Source organism: Glycine max, chromosome 9 (assembly GCF_000004515.6).
Source record: "Glycine max cultivar Williams 82 chromosome 9, Glycine_max_v4.0, whole genome shotgun sequence".
In the NCBI taxonomy this organism is placed as follows: Eukaryota; Viridiplantae; Streptophyta; class Magnoliopsida; order Fabales; family Fabaceae; genus Glycine; species Glycine max.
The window spans coordinates 11,607,154-11,626,971 of NC_038245.2; the positions used below are offsets into that span (position 1 = coordinate 11,607,154).

A 19,818-nucleotide genomic window follows, 5' to 3' on the forward strand; every position below is an offset into this window, starting at 1 on the left:
TATATATGAGTGTTATTAATTAATCAAATTAATTAAGAAACGTGTAATCAATTAAATTTTTTATTAATTAAAAAATATCATGTGAAAAAATATGGAGATATATTTTTCTAAAATAAATTTTATGAAATTTTTGAACTTTAATTTAAACTTACTATAATTTAAATCAACATATATATTACTTTTTTTTTGCATCAAGTAACTTTATTTATTTTCATTTACCATTAGGGTCCATGTTCTCCTGATTGCTTCTCATTTTTATATTACTTTTTTCTTCCAATATGTTTTATTACTTAATAGATATCAATAGTTTATTTGATTGTATTTATGACCCATGACAAAGGATTTATCAAAAAGAAAAAAACCCTCTAAAGAAAGAATTGTTCTCTTCTTTAAATATACCTATGACATTATATTTGTTAACAAAAATAAACGTCAATTTCACCATTAATAAATAAGAAAAAAAAATTGAAAACTTGTGTAATAAGATTAGTAAAAACAAAACTTAGTAAAATTGATAATATGATGGCAGTTAGGTGTTAAAATGTTGTCACTAAGCCGAAATCAGTTTATTACTGCTAATACTTTCTCTATACTTGAGTTATATCCCTTTTTAAGTACTTTTTATCCACTCGTGGGTACTACATAAAAAACTCAAAATGTAACCCAACAGAAACTTCTTAGCATAGGATTTATTAAATCATGTTAGGAATGGCAATAAGCGTTTTCATCGTTCAAATGATAATGAGGTCGTAACTCGTAAGAGTGTAAGACTGACTGAAAATTTTGATATATCAAAACATGCCTTGATAATTCGTGCATACCATAATCAGCTTTTTTCGATTTTTGAGAAAATAATTAAATGACTTAATATATTGGACTGAAACCTTCTCACATTCTAAAACATTTTTTTATAAACACGTTCAACCCGATCAGAATTATCACAAGGTGCATTGATTGAAGTAACATCACCAACTACATGATTCGAATGTGTTTTGCTTTTAATCTTTAACAGCAAAGCAATGCTAAATGATACGAAACATGTTGGTAAGAAATTGTTTTCGGAACATCTGTTTCAATATAATTTGTTCAAATGTTAATTAAAAATCAAAGAAATTTGATAATTAGAAGAAAAGAAAAATCCGCAGGTGATCAGTTATACACAGTAATTCGTGCTACACGAATTCATCCCACTAAGCAATTTCCAAAATTCAAAATATAATAAACCATATCAAGTATGCACAAACTAAATAAATAAACCACATTAATGTAATCTGCGTTATATCACATTAAATGATCAGATTCTAATCCAACTAAAGATGAAAGTTAAGAAAGAAAAAAACAAAAATCAATTCCCTTCTTCCTAGAATTTACATAGCCAAATTTTTGTACTCAAGGAAAAAGGAAGCAGAGAATCATTTGTATTTTCTCAGCACTATCACAGCCAATTGTAAAGACAAAATTTCAAATGGCCAGGGAATGAAGGACGGGGAAATAAAAAGGGACTAACAGTGATTTAAAATTTCAAGTTAGATGTTACAACTTTACACCACCTTGCAATGAAGGTGAAACATGTGTAAAATATTATGACGGGATAATTAACTTTTAACATATGGCTACAGGACTCTTGTGCAATCAAAATTTACATACCTATCAAACAGCCATTAGAGGAATAATCTAATAAAATTTTCTTCACGGACCTGCAGAGAATATGCAAAATCATGAAAGCATATGTAGATAGCAAGAAATAGCAGACAATCATCAAAGCAGTGATAGTCACCTATTTTATACAGGCCAAGTCCATGAACTTAAAATTCAAACCTAAAGGAATTTTGGACAAATAAAAAGAAATATATAAAAATCATATCACAGCCTCTCTTCTAGAACAAACCACATAATCAGAATGTTATCCATATAGCATAAATGTCATACCATATGCACAAACACTCAACTTTCAATCCTTCCATAACATATAGTCGCATTGATTTTAGTTTCATATCCAGTGTAGCAGACCAATGATTTAATGATAATAATATTTTTAGTCCTTTTAAAATAGATTACCTCCAGGTGGGATAAGACTGTTGCTGTTGGATTACCTCAAACAACTCCACTGCACTAAGGTTGATTTATATGTGGATATTCTGGAGGGGTACATTAATATGGCTACTGGCTGCATAAGACATCTAATCTTATTAAAAATATATAGGAAGATTCAGAACTATAGACAACATGAGTTTTCAAAATCCTCCGGTTGCCAGCCAAAGCACTTGGGATATCCTATTCATTTGTAGACCATTGAAACAAACTCATTGTCATATAGCTAACTCGATCTTAACTTATGTCTCTTTCCAATACACCAAACAAATGGCAGTCCCAATCAATGATACTAGTTAATCACCCACGTACCATCATAAAAGATGATAAAAGTAAATTTATTGCTAGTAAAGTATATAGCAGTACAGTCAAATCCATGATGCTGAAGGATGTTTAACTGAATTACAATATTCTCTCTTCACCTGCGGGAACTGCTTTCCTCATTTACAGAAAGTCTTTTATATATGAACCTTAAGAACAGGGGTGTGTGAGTGTCAAGGAAATGGTCTAGTTATCAAGATAAAACATTACAACAGGCCACTTGGGTGCTCATAATTTAGTTGATATATTAAATGATTGCTAGAACCAGAACTCAGTACAGGATAATCTTGAATAAGAAATTTAATAACAACTTAGTTCAAATTTTAAAGAAAAAAGGGAAGGAAAAAAAAAGAAGAGGAAGCTAGTTTATTACCTCAAATGTTGACAACTCAATTGAAATTATTAAGGATGGTGACTTCCCACTCAGACCTGATAGACGGCCAAAATACTTTATGTTTAAATGGTGCTGAACACCGGTCTGTGGATCTATGCCACAATCAGTAGATATATGTTTAAGCACAACCAACATAAATCCCAGTACATACGCTCAAACATTCATATTTTTCAATTGCAGCATGGTTTTCATATCAACATAGAGTCAGGTTGCTCTTTTATTGTACAAATATACAAACAAAAGCTAACAACAAATGTGCAAGTCATCTATTATTTTATCCAAAAAATGTCATCCATAAAACAACAATGATGAAGTGGAGGACAGCAAATATAGCATACACATGATAAAATGACAATTAATTCCTTATCAATGTTAACCTTAGATCCTTAAGTATCTATGTGTAATAGGAAACTTCAGACTATTGTTCACTTCATTATGTGAAAGTTTTGAATTATATGGACTTGGGCCTTGTAAACATCAATAATTTATTTAATTTCTCTTATACCACAAACCCACCATATACTATAATAATAAAATTAACCAATCAGATTTTAGAATACCCAAGGCTTCCCAGTCCGGAAGACCCCGCAATGATGTGAGACATGTGGGAGCCTCATGAACAAGGATACCCTCTTTTAAATCTTAATAAAATGATTGGCATAAACATAACGCAAATTATGGAAAAAATCATGTTAAGTGGTTTATTAGAATGTTTATGCAGAAATGCATTTATGTTGTTCAACTCCCAACAATCTCTCCCCCTCAGCAAAAAAAAAGCCGCAAGCTCCATTGGAGTTCCAACTATTTGAAGTATGAAAATCAAGCCAAATTGGCACTGCAACAGCCCCAAAATATCATCAACCCCTCATTTGGTCAAATACAAACAGTTGAGTACCTCTATTCTTCTCTAATGCTTTGTTTCTGTACAATTCTTGACTACGAAGCAGTATTAATGCCTCTGCAACTGCAGTTAGATTCCCTGGCTCCCTTGTGAATTGCACCATGGCAAGAGGTACAAGATGATAACCATTGCAACCCATTAAATCAGGAAAAAGCTCACAGCACAAACCCCATTTGCACACACAGCAAAAAAGAAACTAATGTCATTCTATTGGGCTTGGAACAACATAAAAGGTATATGATATATGGGCCCTGACTAATTAGGCTAACAAATTGGCCCATTTTCCGTAACCTTGTTCTTGCCCCTAGCTTCTTCTCCCTTCCAATGTTTGCCACTGATATGGGGTTGTGTGACAGCAACCACCTCGTCTCTTGACCCAGCCATTATTGCTGCATCAGCCACCATACACACATATTGGTCTGTTAATTCATGGCAGGACAGCTTGGCCAATGAGCTAGACATTGCCACAGCCATTACACACATTGGCTCATGAACTGAGTTAATATTTTGGGGTAGCAGAACCACTTCCATCTCCACCCTCGTCTTCATCTTCAAAGAAACATTGACCATAGCCCACACATCAATGCTTTGGATATGCGAGACTAACTATTTCTGCCTCTATCTCAGCCACCATACGAGGATCATAAATCAGTATCATTTGCAATTCTGGTGATGGAAGCTGGGTTGCATGTCCCAGCATCATGACCCATCCTCCTCATCGAAGATTGAGCCCAGTGATTCCAGCTGTGGTGGCTTGACCTTATGCATTAGAGCCTGAGCTCCTCCATAGCTGATGACCCCCACCTGCATTGTGGGTCAAATCTGTTTTGGGAGGATCCAATCGGGAGTAGGTTGATTGGAATTCTTGAAACCAAACTTTTCCTATCTGTCACATCTTCCTCCTACATATTCATACTAAAGTTTCTCGCATTCTCGAACACCTCATTTGCTAAATGAAAACTCTTGTTCTTTGTTTCTTTTGCTTCCTCACCATTGATGCTCTCTCTACAACCTTGATTCTGGTTCTTGATCTCTAATATTGTTGCTGGTTTTAATTCGCCATGGTTTGTCTCATCTCCCCCATGAAGGTTCTTGTTTTTCACCCTAGTATCTAATTTTTGCATGTTTCTTGGCTCCCATGGTTCTTGTTCCTCATCCTAAACTCAATTCTGTTAAGCTTAAAAGAGATGGCTTGAGAGAGTGCGAGAGCTGGAAGACAGAGAGCAGAAAGAGCGGGGAAAGAGAGAGAGAGAGAGAGAGAGAGAGAGAGAGAGAGAGAGAGAGAGAGGAGAGAACAGGAAGAGAGTGTGAGAGAGAGAAATAGAGAGAACAGGGACAGCAAGAGGGGAGAGAAAGGAGATGACAACTTGATTTGAAAATCTGCTTCACCTAGCTTTAAAAATAAAAAATAAAAAATCTATTGTTTTCCTTTTCCTTTATAAGAAATTAAATTGCTAAACTAAGAGCTCTTTAGAAAATGTGTTTGGCTCAACTTCTCCTTTTAAGAAGAGAAGTTCAAAAAAAGTTGGGCTAAAATACTTTCTAAATCAAATTTGTATCATATATCCTAGGGCATCTCTATAATCCGCTTAATATCTCAACAGCTATGGAAAGTGGATACAGTAATTATATTTCTTTGAATCATAAAGAGTAGGACAATAAACTAAAACTTATTTATCTGAATATATTTCTGTGGATATGTTTAGATAATGAATGGGATTAATTTGACATTCATCTTCAGCTATTTGTTTAAAATGCAACTCAAACCTTAAATGAAATAGGATTGTCATCATAATTATCCTCAAAACTATACTATTCAATTATTCTCAAAACTTGATGTTTCATAATTATGATCATATATTTCTTTGTATTGTTATGTTTTGACCATGGATGATAATTAATTATTGTTTGAAAGACTAATACAATAATAGTATTTAATCTTATCCATAGAATTGTTAACTTGATTGTTATAATTTCAACTCTAAATTTAGCCCCTTGACATATTTGTTGTACTTTCTCATAAAGTTTTTCCTAGTATATGTACTGTTCTTGAACAAACAGTTCACAATTTCTTAGGAATTAGGATATCAAACTAAATTTGTCTCATTTGACAACACATTACTCATTGATCAATGGTCCATAAAATAATACCTGAATCATAATCTTAAAGGAGTATATGACAAGAAAAAGATTAATAAATAATAAAAATACCATGTAAAACTCAACTAAATAACAGGTTCCATTTCTATCAGCACACATGAAAATTGATTGGTCCTTCATATGGAACACAGAAATGAAATATGTAACTTTCAGAACTATATTCCTTAATATGATAAACTTCATGTACACCGCCATGGAATATTCAAACTTTAACTGTACAAAGACTAACAGGAGGAAGAGAAGACAAAGAGATGGTTGCTACAACTACCTTTCGAGAGAAACACAGAACTCCACATTTGTCAACTGAGAGAAGAAAGGGGAACCAATTCTGGACTCAACACTAAGATAACCAATAGTTTATTGTATAGGTTAATTCATCTCAAACTCAAATGGAAAGGAGACTTTAGCATCTAATTAGAGGCCAAATTTTTCTTAATCCTAGAAGAAAGGAGAAGATCTGCTAAATTTGGTCTAATGAGAAACCTTATTCTTTGTTACCATATCTCTTTGCAATGATAGGGCGGACATCATCAGCATCAGCCAAGGTCTCTAGAAAGGGAAGTAATGACATCAGTGCACAATCTAATGGATCATCAAACCAACTCTTTATAGGAATACCATTATTCACTTGCAATCGGAAAACCTGAAATGTATTATTAGAGTGAAAGGATTAAACATCAAAAAATATTCAATGAAGAAAACATTTTCTCAACTCCCCCATCCAGGGCCAGAGTGGCCTTTAAAAGTTTTGAAGTGGGGAAGAGATTGAAAGGAGAGAGAAGGGGATGGAAGAGAGTTATTTCCTCTTGTTTGGATGTTTAAGCAAACAAAGGAGAGAATGAGGGCTACTTTCCTCTTTAAAATAAAGCCTTAACCCCAGCCTAATTTTGAGGGGGAAAGAAGGAACACTTCCCCCTCCCTTCCCCTTATTTAAAAACTTCAAAACAAGGTCAGAGTCAATTTCCCTTCCTTTCCCTCTCTTTAGCTTTCATCCTAACACACAAGGTTAGTAGGATATCATTGACTTAATGTAAGGAATCTCAAGTTTCTCCTGTTATATTGTCTTGGAAAAAGTTAGAGACTAGTGCTCTTCTAGTGCTTGCTGCAGGATTCCCCAAGATAACTGTTATGGAACTTTTAATATACCTAGTTTTATATATGCCTTTTTGGAAAATCTTCTAATATGTATGAAAAGAAAAATATTTTTAATTACCCACAGATTCAAAAGAAAAACATTTGTGGTGAGAATTCAGTACTTGACAGAGATTAAAAACTGCTTAAAAATTGGGAACTAAAAGAGATAAATGAACCAACAACAGAGTGCGACGGATTATGTACCTGAGGTGAATTATCAATTATGGCAACTTTTGCAAGATCAACACCTAATATAGTAAGATCTTTTGTGTAGTTTCCATCTGAAAAAAGGCATGATTCTCGATACATGCGACGAGAAATAAATCTTCCATCAGGATCCAATATATCAAGTAGTTGCTTTGCATATATGCTTTGGCTGGCAGTAAAAATTACTACTTCGAACATCTCTGATACTCTCTCCAAGAATGCGTGGAGATAAGGCCTCTGTTTTACATATACTGTGTACTCTTTCAAATTGAAAAAGACAGTAAAAGTGAAATCCGCATCATCACAGGGTTCCAGTGTAGAATGAACAAGTGTCTCTGCAATAAGAAAACATGACAGATGGCTAAGGTAAATAGGATTTTCAACTGTAAATATTTCAAAAACCAACATTCAGAAAAATGATAAATTTGATTTATATGAATGCAACAATGAAATATCATCCAGTAGAGATGCTTAAAGAAGTCGGTAAAACTAAGTGAATTTCAAATGAATACATTGAATTCACAATCAAATTCAATTGTACTTTAAGGCGACTTATTTGTATCTGCGAGCCAATACTGGGGCACTGGAACACTTCGATATGCTACATTGAGCAATCAAGCTTGCTAGCTTCAAAAAGTTAATTGAAAAGGAACTTCAAGCAATCATCAAGCCTACAGCACTTCAGAATAGAGAAATCCCTTTTTTGTCACACTGTTCTGCCAGGATCACTGTTGTCTGTGACCCTTTTCTGATTCTATCACACAACACCTTTTCGACTTCCTGTCACACTTTTCTGGCCACCACCACTGGCTGTCATTGATTCAAGCTGCCGACCACCAGATTGGAATACTCCCTCAAAGGCCAGCCCAACCCCACTGGTTCCATCCTCATTCAAGCTTGCACATGTCCAGACACACATGATTTCTTCAGCTTGATTTCTGTATGCAATGTCGGTGTTTACCACATGTGAATATGTCTCAACACCTTTCTGGACAATGTGCACAGTGCCACCTTCCCTGTACCCAATTTAGCCCTCCCTTCAACAGTATCAAATATCAAACCTCTTTTTTCTACATTTTTCAGAGCTCTTTGGTCATTTTATCTCTCTCTTGCTATAACCCATGGACTCCAATTCCTCAATCTAGGCCTACAAATTTTTTGTCCAAAATGCTATCTGGACCCAACTTTTTGGTCTCATATTATACAGCCTCGATCTCAGTCCTAGAAGCAGTCTGGCCTCTTCCTGTTTTTGATGCAAATGTGATCTGGCACCAATTTTTTGTCCTAGATATGGTCTAAAACCCCAATCACAGTCATAGACACGGCTAGCCTAGTAGGTGTTTATCCTATATGTCACAATAATTTCAGCTTTGCCATGCCATGGATAGAAAAGTGCTGCATGAATGTCTCTTTTTTAGCTAAAACATTAAATACTCGAAGACAAATCATCCAAAATTTATTCTTAAATCAAAAGTGAAGTGCGACAAATTTTCATGATGTAAGGCCAATCTCTAAGAAAAAATAATATTTAAAAAAACTGAAAAAAGGGTATTATGAATCAAAAGAAAGTTAATCATATAATAAGAAATGGTGAATTGGATGTAAACAGCATTTAAGTTAATGGTGTCCGTTTATGTACAATGCTATATTAAATAAGTATTGATTATTAATATATTATTAATATTGAGTGGATGACATGCTAACTTAGTTTCTTACCATCTAAGTCCAGCACCAGAGTTATTGACTTTCTTCTTGGAGATTGCTTAGGAATTAGGGTTGGCTGCCCATTTACTTCTATTTCTGATAGTTCTGGTAAATTCTTGATAAATGACTGAGGATCAAAGCACTCTGATTTATCCAAGTCACTTTTAACATTAGACTCCTGGTTGCAGGATCTTATCTGACCTATTGCTGAATACAAACTAGCACTTTCTCGAACCATCACGGCTTCTTCATATGATATGATATCAGAAGTACCAACTTTAATATCATCTTCAAGAGCAGGCAGGATCATGTACTGTTCAGATGCAGTAAACATAGATGGCTCAGCAGATCCATAATCAGATAGGCAGTTGGTTTCGCTGATATCATCATCAAAGGAATTTCCCCCAAAGGGTAAGCTTGTAACGATCATGTCAGAAATGTAGAAGTCTGATACATCACATGTTTCATAACCACATATGCTTCTTCCCTCATCAGCTCCCACTCCCGCCATGTTTGTATCACAAATGCTCACTACAATAGAATCAAAGTCATTAGCATATAGATAATGACAATCAAATAGTCATCAAGTAAGATTTATCCAGAACCAAACACAAGGTCAACAATGATGAACCTTCAAGAACATAAAAACGAAAACACAGAAAGAGGAAGAAGATGAAGAATAGACACCATGATTTGAACAACATGTCAACAACCCCGCACAAACAACAAGTCTAGGCCGTAGATCCACCAAAAAGATTCGAAAAGCCTTTGATAAGAATCCAAGTTTAGTTCTAATCCAAGAACCTCCAGGAGACCCACTCACTCTTACAATTAACCCAATGGTCATTCTCAATTCATTCATCTAAAAACTGATTACAAGTGTTTGTAAAAAGGTGTTTATACCCCAGGAAACAAGGTTAAGGCCCTAAACACATATTAGGTCACAAAATAGGGCCCAAGAGGCCCAAAATACAATTATGTCACTAAATTCCTGACAGCCTTTCTTCAACTTGATATTTCCTTTCAAATCCTCATCAATTCTCTTGGTTTTAGCCCTTGTTAAGGTCTTTTCATGGAGCTCTCCAAGTGTTTCACTTGGTACTTGAAACATTTTCAGTGCCCCCTCCTAGACCTCTATCACTAACCATTATGCTATGACTATCATGTATCTCTCATTTATTTATTTTTTGTTACAATGACTACAAGGAGATTTAAACCTATGACCTAAAAACACCCGTAAATCCTATCTTCAATTCTCCCAAAAGAATCATAATTTTGATATGCTGAATTCTAAGCTTTCTAATACCCTGTCATAATTGTATAAGTATGTAATGTAATGTAAGTGAATGTACAGTGTTAGCATATGCATGCAACAGACACTGTTGGCATAGCATTGGGGATAAAAATCCATATGGAATGATTTTATGATTTTAATCATGTGGTATTTTGTGGCTGTAAACCCAGGTAACAGACCGTTGGGATTATGGCTTACTATTTGTTGATGTTGTAAGGGGAATTTGAAATGTCATCCTATTATTGTATATGCATAATTACATACTAAATAACAAAAAAACTGGTAGACAATAAATCAAGAAGACTTGGTTAAATTTATGTATGGTACCAATATGATAGATCATCATAGTAATTTATTCAATGCTGAAAATAGCTACGGATTTGGCCAAAAAAGAAAGATAATTTATTTAATAGTAATGGATCCCAACTATTTATGAGTTTACTGGACCGAAGAGGAATTGTGAAAAACTGGATTTTGTATAACCTGTCAATCTTGAATGATAAAAATCTGTAAGAATATGAAGGCATTTTCTTCCATTTAAATAAATTGCCAAAGCAGCAGTTAGATACAGAAGAATTTCACTTTTATAGAAGTAAGAGTTTGGTCATATGTAGGACGTCAACTCACAAAAGACACATCAACTCCTCTCACCCCTCATGCCTTCACTATATATATACCCAAGGAAAACATACTTAATGACACAAGTAGACAGTTTATCAAGTACAATAGTAAGATCATAAACAAAGCAAGTGGAGTCAAAAACCCAAGGACACTTCTCCAAAGCAAGTGGACACACAGCAGACACTTCTCCAACAACTGGATACGTAGTGGACACCTCTCTAAACACACAACGGACACTTATCTGGACACACATCAGACACATTTGTGGTTTGCCCCTTTTGCACAACAGCATCCACTCAAATTCTCGAGTACATCAATGTCACTGGTTATTTTCCATACGTCATTGCATCGTCAGCGTCTGGTTGTCTTGCTTGGCTGATTTCGCATTTGTGGTCCCTCTGTTTGTTACTTCATGTTGCTTTTCTTTTCGCTAACTTTCCTCTCATCTCGTGTTTCTGATACACCCTTTGTTTGTCTTGATATATATATATATATGTGTGTGTGTGTGTATGTATGTATGTGTCGTGTCCTATGTTTTAGATTTTAGCTGTGTCCCGGTGTCTGTGTCCATGTCTTGTCTTGTGTCCGTGCTTCATAGGGTTTTAGTCTTTTACTACATATGTTTTTAGTGTTTTGTGAGGGACTAAGACCACATCATTTAGATGTAGGAACCAAAAATTAATTCAATTTTTATAGAGACAGAATAAAACAAAAAATGTAATATTTTCAAGAACCAAAAACATATTATTCCTTGCTTTAATTAGTTTTGTTTTTAACCATCTATTTAAATTATACAGCAAAGATTCACTCCTTTTACATTCATCCCTCATCTGATCTGATATGCTTCTTATACATACATACATACTTGTGTGTGTGTGTGTGTGTGTGTGTGTGTGTATATAGAGAGAGAGAGAGAGGCATATATAACAAGAACATGGCTAATTAAAAATGTGAGAACTATAAATTTAGATTATACAACCATACATGGATAGTCAAGATCAAAAGTTAGTTAGTGATTATAAGAGTATTCATTACTCTTATAGTGATCACATAGCAACTTAAAAAAGTTATTTCTTTTAATCTTGACCATTCAAATCTAATAATCTATTTTCATTATTCTCATTTCTCACAAATCATTCTCACAATCAAACTTTTTAGGTTATAATCTTGGTCACCCATGCATGATCAAACAGTCATTGTTTGTCTCTTTCTCCCAATAAGCCACTACTCTCACTAGATATGCCCCCCATACATATAGGAAATATTTCTATACACACTAACAGCACAGAATTGTCATACCTGCATCTTTTTCAGTATAATGTTGTGAATGGACTTCAATAGGTTCAAAAGCAGGAGAAAAAATTGTTTCTAAATTTGCTGTACAGGCGTTAGTTAGTTCCTAGAAAACAGAGAAACAATAGTCAGTTGTGCCATTAATAAATTAAGATCAAGACAATCAGATTCCACCTATAATAAAACACAGGAACTGTTCGTGTGTTAAATTGCATTCATTCTCCTGTTTTTGTGTATGCGGGGAAGAGGGAGGGGAGGACTTCTTAATTACCACTTGATTATATTGCTTTTACGACACTTCCAAACACTAACTGTTAATATACTCTAATAAATAAATAAAAGTAAAGGAAGTTAATCACATCTTATCAAGAACCAGACAACAGAAGTCTATGTGCAGAAAAAATAAAATAATCATAGACAAAGAAAAGCAGGGGGGGGGAGGATAAAAGCATTCCAATTCACAAGCTCCAACACTTGAAAAAAGCATTGAAGAAAATGTTGCATATAAAATTTGGGAAAAATAACATCCTCAGCCCTTTAAGAGTTTTACATCATTCCAGAAAATTGACAAGGCCAACAGAGTGTTCAGTTTTTATTGTTGATTTCACAATTCAAGTTTGCTAAGTTTAGAAATAGAAAAGGTTCATAAACAACTAACTTTATGACAAGATAACTTATGAAAACAATTCAACCCAATAATTTAGCAAGAGGAAGTTATGGAACACTTTTAGAATGACAAGGCCGAGCAAACCGTGGATACATTAATTTTAGGACAATTTTTTATGATGGGTTATATCAAACAATCCACACTCCATTTGTGGCAGTTGTCTTGACCATTGTAGTGATTAACACCGAGTTACTAGTAAATTAAACAAAAAGTAAACTTCCAATGAATAAAGATTGTCTAAAGCCAATAAAATCAAACTCTACCATTTTTCCCAGGACAGAGGAACAAACAGAAAATTGCTGCTCGGATTCAGAGTTTTCTTTATCTAGAAATTCTTTGTTATCAACAGATTGATCACATGCAACATCTTTGGGCTGCGTCCTTGAGGAAACTGCAGAGAAATAGTAAGAACCATCAAATTTGAGGAATTGAAATAATTTGAGCATAAATTTAAACACAAATCCATAAAATAAGGAAGATTGTATGTATACAGAAAGTAATGTCTACTATTACAGCACAGAAATATATTATATCAAGAATAACAGCCAGAACTGGAAACACAATTTTATAGTTCGCCAACTTTACTCAGTCAAAAAGATTAAAAAAACTAGTTCTTTTATACAAAATGAATCTTACCAAAACAACTTTATCTACATTAAAAAACTTTAAGAAAACCCTAATAATGATTTAATAGCTGTACAATAATGATGCCGGCACAACAGCACTTAAGAAAACTCTGATCCAAAGATTCCAATACCTTACAAAAAGAAAAAATTGACGACCATGAGAAACCTAAAGGTTAGTAGGCTACATGTTCAGAACTACTTAAAATGCTTATCAGAAACCAAAGTTTAAAGTTCCATCTCAGATCATAAATCCATAGCCATATCACACAGAACAACTCTTTCTTACCTCCTCATCTGAGAGGCTCAAAAGCCAGTCTCAACTCACATGACCAAGGCAAAGATAGGTAAGCCATTTCATCTAAAGCAAGGACTACCCTTGTAGTACTAAAGTAGCTACATTTTCAGTCTGTTTGTTTTTATCTCTGTCATTACAACAAGGACTTAGATCTTCTCACCTGATTTTTTCACATGACTTTGCCATGTGGTGAGAGATTGACATAACATAGGACAATTTGTGAGACCCTGTGTAGGGGTGTGGCACCCAGTGCAGGACGGCCTAAATGTCTTTCCTTTTTTTCACATGAAATGGTAATTTGGAAAACTAACATGAGGGGATCTACATCCCTTAGGAACACAGATGTTCTTCAATTTATCTTTCCTAGTAGAATGCCAAAAGTCATGTATATCACAGATCACTCCTTTTCTTAAATTAAAAAACAAATGAAGGTAATCATTAGCCAGGTAGATCAGCAAGAATTGTTCTGTAAGAAGCTAGTTTTTGTAAATTATGAACAATACAAAGTCACGAATTGTCCATAATAAAGAAAATCTAAATATCATAAGGTCATGTGATTTTGCAAGTTGTCCATACAAGATTAGAAGGATTCAAATCAGTAACTTATTATATAATATGTTAAAAAAATAGCATAAAGTAAGCTAAAAAAGAGCAAGAAGTGAAGCAAAAAGCACAAATCATTGTTAAAGACACTAACTAGAAAAATAAAAACAAATTTATAAAGATACTTAGACAGAAATCTCAGAGACGGATTGGAAACTGCCACTTACCATCTAGGCAATTTTGAACAGTAGTGTCTATTTCAGCCTTTTGAGTAGAAATCATGATTTTAGAACATGGGCTTTTGGAAATTATTTTTGATTTTGGACACACATGAAGATCCTTTGTTTCTGTTAAACAGCTCACGCTTACTTTGCTCTTCATTTTTAGGGATGGCATTTGATTTGTGCTTACAATAGGTGCAACAATCTTGCTCTGGGCACATCCGTGGGAAACCAATGTCCCTCTAGACAGTCAAAGTAGCAGAGGCTGTTGCACAAAAAGAGACAGAAATCCAAATTACCAATTATATATAATAGAAGTAAAAATATACATTAAGGATTTTAAACAAAGAAAAAAAAATACAATTACACAAGTAGCAAGCAACAAATTTTGAATCAGAAATAGGAAACATGCAATTGGGAAACTAAAAGCCCAAGTCTTCTTTTCTTGTTATATGAAAGAAAACAATATCATCAAGAAAAGAGTGATTACAAAGTAATAGATAAGTATAACAAATTATAAAATACTATATGTACAAAAATATTAGCAGTTTCCTTGCCTATTAATTACATCAAATTACTCAAACACTGGAGACTACCAAAACATAGAATGCACATAAAAGTAAAACCCTTTGCCAAAAAATGATTTCACCAAGCAAAGAAGTCTAAAGGAAAAACACAGCCGCCGTATAGAATAGCATCTTCAAACACAACTTGGTTAAAGGATGCAAAGTCAGAACCATAACATTATCAAGGTAAAAAAAAAAAGAAATCTTGGCAAAATTAAATTCAAGTTTGAAATAATTGGTTTTCTAATAAAGTAATTTCCCTTGAGTCAGTCATATATACAAAGTCCAAATTGTTTTCCCATCCTCTGATTAGGTCCTAAGTCCTAACCAAATTACTCACACCACAAAAACCTAATTTAATAAAAAAAAATAAGAAAAACAAAACAGCATCTCTAGCTGAGTTTTCAAACCAGATTAGTAAATCACTTTTACATAACAAAAAAAAACACACACACACACACACTTTGACCACTTTCTAATGTTCGACACTTTCTAAGGATAATAGTCATCAACAAGACAAACAGAATTTACACGTTCAACACAATTCACATACTCCAATACGCGAAAACACTGAAAAGCCAAAACCCAAAACCCCATGTCGCAAAACGCACACGAAACTCATGAACTGACGGGCCAAATCGGAACTCAACCCCGAAAATCGTAACAACAAAAACAAAGCAAATCGCAATTGCCACACGCGAAGTCGCAAAAACCGAACCAGAAAACGTTCTCAAAACCACAAATTAAACAAAAACAAAAAAAAAAGAAGAAAAAACGTAACAATGAAGTCCAACTTTCGGTTACGCACCAGCATAACTAACATCCAAACAAACAGTTCCCGAAAATTAAAGAAGAATAAAAACAAAAAAAGAAGCTGAAAATTTTTTAAAAATGTTAGAAAGTTGAGAGTGAAATTGGAAAGAGGGGATTTTTGTTACCTGTGGTGGGAACTGAACCAAAGAAACCAGCCCTTAGTTTTTCTCTCTAGAAATGTTCCATTTGGGCCAGACTGAGAGAAAGAAAGGAGAGAGAGAGAGAGAGAGAGAAAATGGGCAGTGTGAAACCTGCTAGTAGTAATATTATTATGTGTGTTGTTGGAGGATGGTTCTGACGGCTGGGATGGGATCTGTGCCTTCAACCGCTAGGAAAGTGCCACGTGGTGCGTGGAACCAGCTCAGTGTGACGCGTTGACACGTGCTGTTTCGCGGAAAGAGAGGAACTTTTGGAGGGCGTGGTGATATGCTCCCACGCGCTGGATGGGATGCGCGTGGCGCACGCGACTGTTTGGTCCTTCGGAGTCCAGCGCCAACCTTTTTTTCTTGTTTTTTTTTTTGTTGAAGACCATTTTTTTCTTGCTTGTGGTAAGTTTTATTTTTTAAGCATATTGGTATAAAATAATCTTGTCACTCAAAGTAATTTTTATTAGAAATTGTGAGCTCACATAATAATGTTTTCTAATATTATTTATTTTATATTTAATGATCAATTAAAATTTGAATCTTAAATTATTTAATTAAAAAATATAAATTATTATCACTTTTATCAATTTTTGTTATATTTGGTATTGCTAGACAGTTGTTCGAGTTTGAGGTCAACTAATCAGCTTCGTCCAAGTGCATTCAGCATGTTTATGACATACTACTATATCTATGTTAATGTGTGTACGACTTGAATGTGGAAATCAATTATTTGAATGGTGTATCATCTCCTGTTGTTATAATTAGTTATATGTTGTTTCTCAGTTTCTTTTTTTTTAAACACTTTTAAAAGCAAATCATATAGTATTCGTGAATATTTAGATTGAAGTTAGAAATGTTATAAATGTGTTTCAATAAATAAAAGCAAAATGAAAGCAAAAACATGGGTCTTGAAAGGGTCGGTAAAACAACTAAAGTTCTTTTAAGCCTTAAAAAAATTAGGCCTCAAAAAAATATATTAATAATTATAAGATATATATTTTCTTATAATACCCATAAAAAATAATATTAAAGAAATATAATTTTAATTTTCGATAAGACTCATAATTTATTGTTTAGTTTTCGTTTAAAATTAATTATTCAGTAATTCTTATTAATTAGTCTATCTCTCGATTAGATATATAAGAGGTTTCTCAATTTGAATATATCAATTTTCATTAAATTAATTTAAAATTTTATTTCTTATTTTCTCTAATTATCAAAAGTAATTCAAAATTTTTTCTCTATTCTTTCCCAAATTAGTTGAAATATTATTTTCATTCTCATTTATACTCTTTGTTCATGAAGATTATTTCTTCCTTTATTCTCATTTGATTAAGTACACTTATTGATTTTTTTTCTCATTATTCCTTATTTTGCTTTTGATTTGTGATTTGGCTTTGATGCTCCTATTTTCATTCACATGTAAGGTATTACACATGTTGTTTTAATAATTCTTCTGTCTATTTGGCTAAATCATTTGAAGCCTTTATGCTCTTTTTTTGCTTTTTGAAATACGATTGTAATTTTTATAATTTTTTTATAATTCAGTTCTGGTATTATTTTTGTATAATTTCTTAAAATTCTAAAATATTTTTGTTTTACATTTATTAGTTTCAAAGTTCAGAGAACATTGCGGTGAAGTATCTCAACTTAAAAAAATATATAAAGTAATTCATTTGTAAGTTAGCAATTAGGTTTTATTGTTCTAACATTTTTTTTATAATCTTGATTTATAATTTTTATTTATTTTTTATACATTAGTTTCTTTATTTCAAAATGTCAACTCAAAAATTTGAATATGATTATTCAAAACTTAAAAAAAAAAAAAAAAAGAGTTGATACTTTCATTGAATCACAAAAAGGGGCTCTAGATAGATTTTTCAAAATCAATAAAAATAAATCTAAAAATATGGGTAATTGCTTGTTGAATGAACAAGTTAAAAATGTAGAAATTGATAAAAATGAAAATAGAAAAGAAGTATTAGTTAATGAACAAGTTAACAATGTAGTAATTGATGAAAATGAAAATAGAGAAGAAGTATTATTAGTTGAACAAGATTATATTGATTCCCAAACTCAAAGAAAAAGAAAAAGAAATTAATAAATTAAAAGAAACAACTATTAAAAATATATATGATCCAAGTCAATGGACAAATATTAGGACAAGTTTGAGATATTTTTTAGTAGAAAAAGGTCCTATTAAAATTACTAATATAGATTTTCCTAAGGATGAATTCTCAAGGCACTTTTCCTCATCATTTTACATTCAAAAGTTGTCTAATAGTGAACAACGTAAAAGAAGATGGTTAATTTATTCTCAAGATTTGGATAAAGTCTTTTGTTTTTGTTGTAAATTGTTTAATGTTGTTCCTAGTACAACTAAATTAGCTAATGAAGGTAGTAGGGATTATAAAAATATTAGTCATAAGTTGAGGAATCATGAGATAAGTAATAAGCACATTACTAATATGAGTTTCTGGATTGACTTAGAAACAAGGTTACTAAAAAATAAAATAATTGACAAACATATTCAAGAACAAATAAATAGGGATAGGAAACGTCGGAGAAATATTTTATTCTGAATTATTGTGGTTGTTAAAACTCTTGCAAAAAAGAACTTAGCATTTCATGGAACAAATGAAAGAATTTACAAAGAAAGTAATGAAATTTTTTTAAGTATAATCAGAATGATTGCAAAATTTGATCTTATAATGCCAGAACATATTCGCCGAATTAAAGATAATAAAATTCATAATCATTACCTTGGATATAGGATACAAGATAAATTGATAAATTTGTTAGCAAATGAAATTAAAATAAATATTATAAAAAATATTAAGAATGTAAAATATTTTTCAATCATACTTGATTTTACTATTGATCCAAGTCATCAAAAACAAAAATCTTTTGTATTACGGTGGGTAGATGTTTCTTCAACTCAAATACAAGTTTTTGAATATTTTAGTTAAAATTTTTAAAAGTAGATGATACAAATGGAAAATGTCTTTTTGATGCTATTATGAATGAAATAAATAATATTGGACTTGATATTAGTAACTTAAAAGGACAAGGTTATAATAATGGATCAAATATGAAAGGAAAACATCAAGGTGTGCAAAAAAGAATTTTAGACATTAATCTTTGATCATTTTACACTTCACGTGGTTGTCATAGTCTAAATTTGGTATTTTGTGATATGACTAACTCTTGTCCTATAGTTACATCTTTTTTTGGAGTACTACAACACATATATACTTTACTTTCTTCTTAAACAAAAAGATGAAAAAATCTACAAGATTGTATTCCTAGTCTAACTCTCAAACCATTGTCACAAACACCATAGGAAGTCGTATTGAAAGTATAAAAACTTTAAGATTTTAAACTCCACAAATAAGAGATGCTTTATTAAAATTAGGTGAAATTAATTATGATCTTAAAATAAAAAAGGAAGATTGTTTAGCAACTTATGAGCTTGAAAATTTTGAATTTTTGTTAAGTATGATTATTTGGTATGACATATTATTTGTTGTAAACTCCATTAGTAAAAAGTTACAATCAAAAGATATTGGTATGGATGTTCCTATAGAACAATTGAAAGGTCTTATTTCTTTCTTTTTTTTGAAAAATATAGAAAAGATGGATTTGAAAATACTATAATTTCTACCAAAGAAATTGTGACTAAAATGAATATAGAACCTAAGTTTCGTGAAAAAACGTGTTATTCATAGAAAAAAAACAATTTGATGAGAATATTGATAATGAAGTTATAAAATCGCCTAAAGAATCAATTAAAATTGAGTACTTATTGTATATAATAGATC

The 19,818-nt window shown here is 32.6% G+C and overlaps 1 protein-coding gene across 13 annotated transcripts; it reads right to left on the minus strand.

The window, feature by feature from the left end:
• Positions 1-1,492: 1,492 nt before the first annotated feature.
• LOC100786602 (CTD small phosphatase-like protein 2) lies at positions 1,493-16,113 on the minus strand. 13 transcript variants are annotated; one of them, XR_005886322.1, is made up of 10 exons: positions 15,977-16,113; positions 14,479-14,737; positions 13,051-13,178; positions 12,127-12,226; positions 8,925-9,443; positions 7,206-7,543; positions 6,136-6,510; positions 2,786-2,841; positions 1,778-1,818; positions 1,493-1,697 (listed from the first exon to the last, which is right to left on the minus strand). XR_005886322.1 is itself a non-coding variant. In XM_006587058.3 (7 exons), exons 2-7 carry the CDS (start codon positions 14,645-14,647, stop codon positions 2,836-2,838), a joined length of 1,260 nt encoding a protein of 419 aa, XP_006587121.1. In that variant the 5' UTR covers positions 14,648-14,737; positions 15,977-16,113; the 3' UTR covers positions 1,493-2,835. The 13 variants fall into 13 exon arrangements, 2 of the variants coding, with proteins under 2 accessions (XP_006587121.1, XP_003533846.1); XR_005886324.1 differs by lacking the exon at positions 6,136-6,510; XR_005886321.1 differs by lacking the exon at positions 1,778-1,818.
• Positions 16,114-19,818: the final 3,705 nt, after the last annotated feature.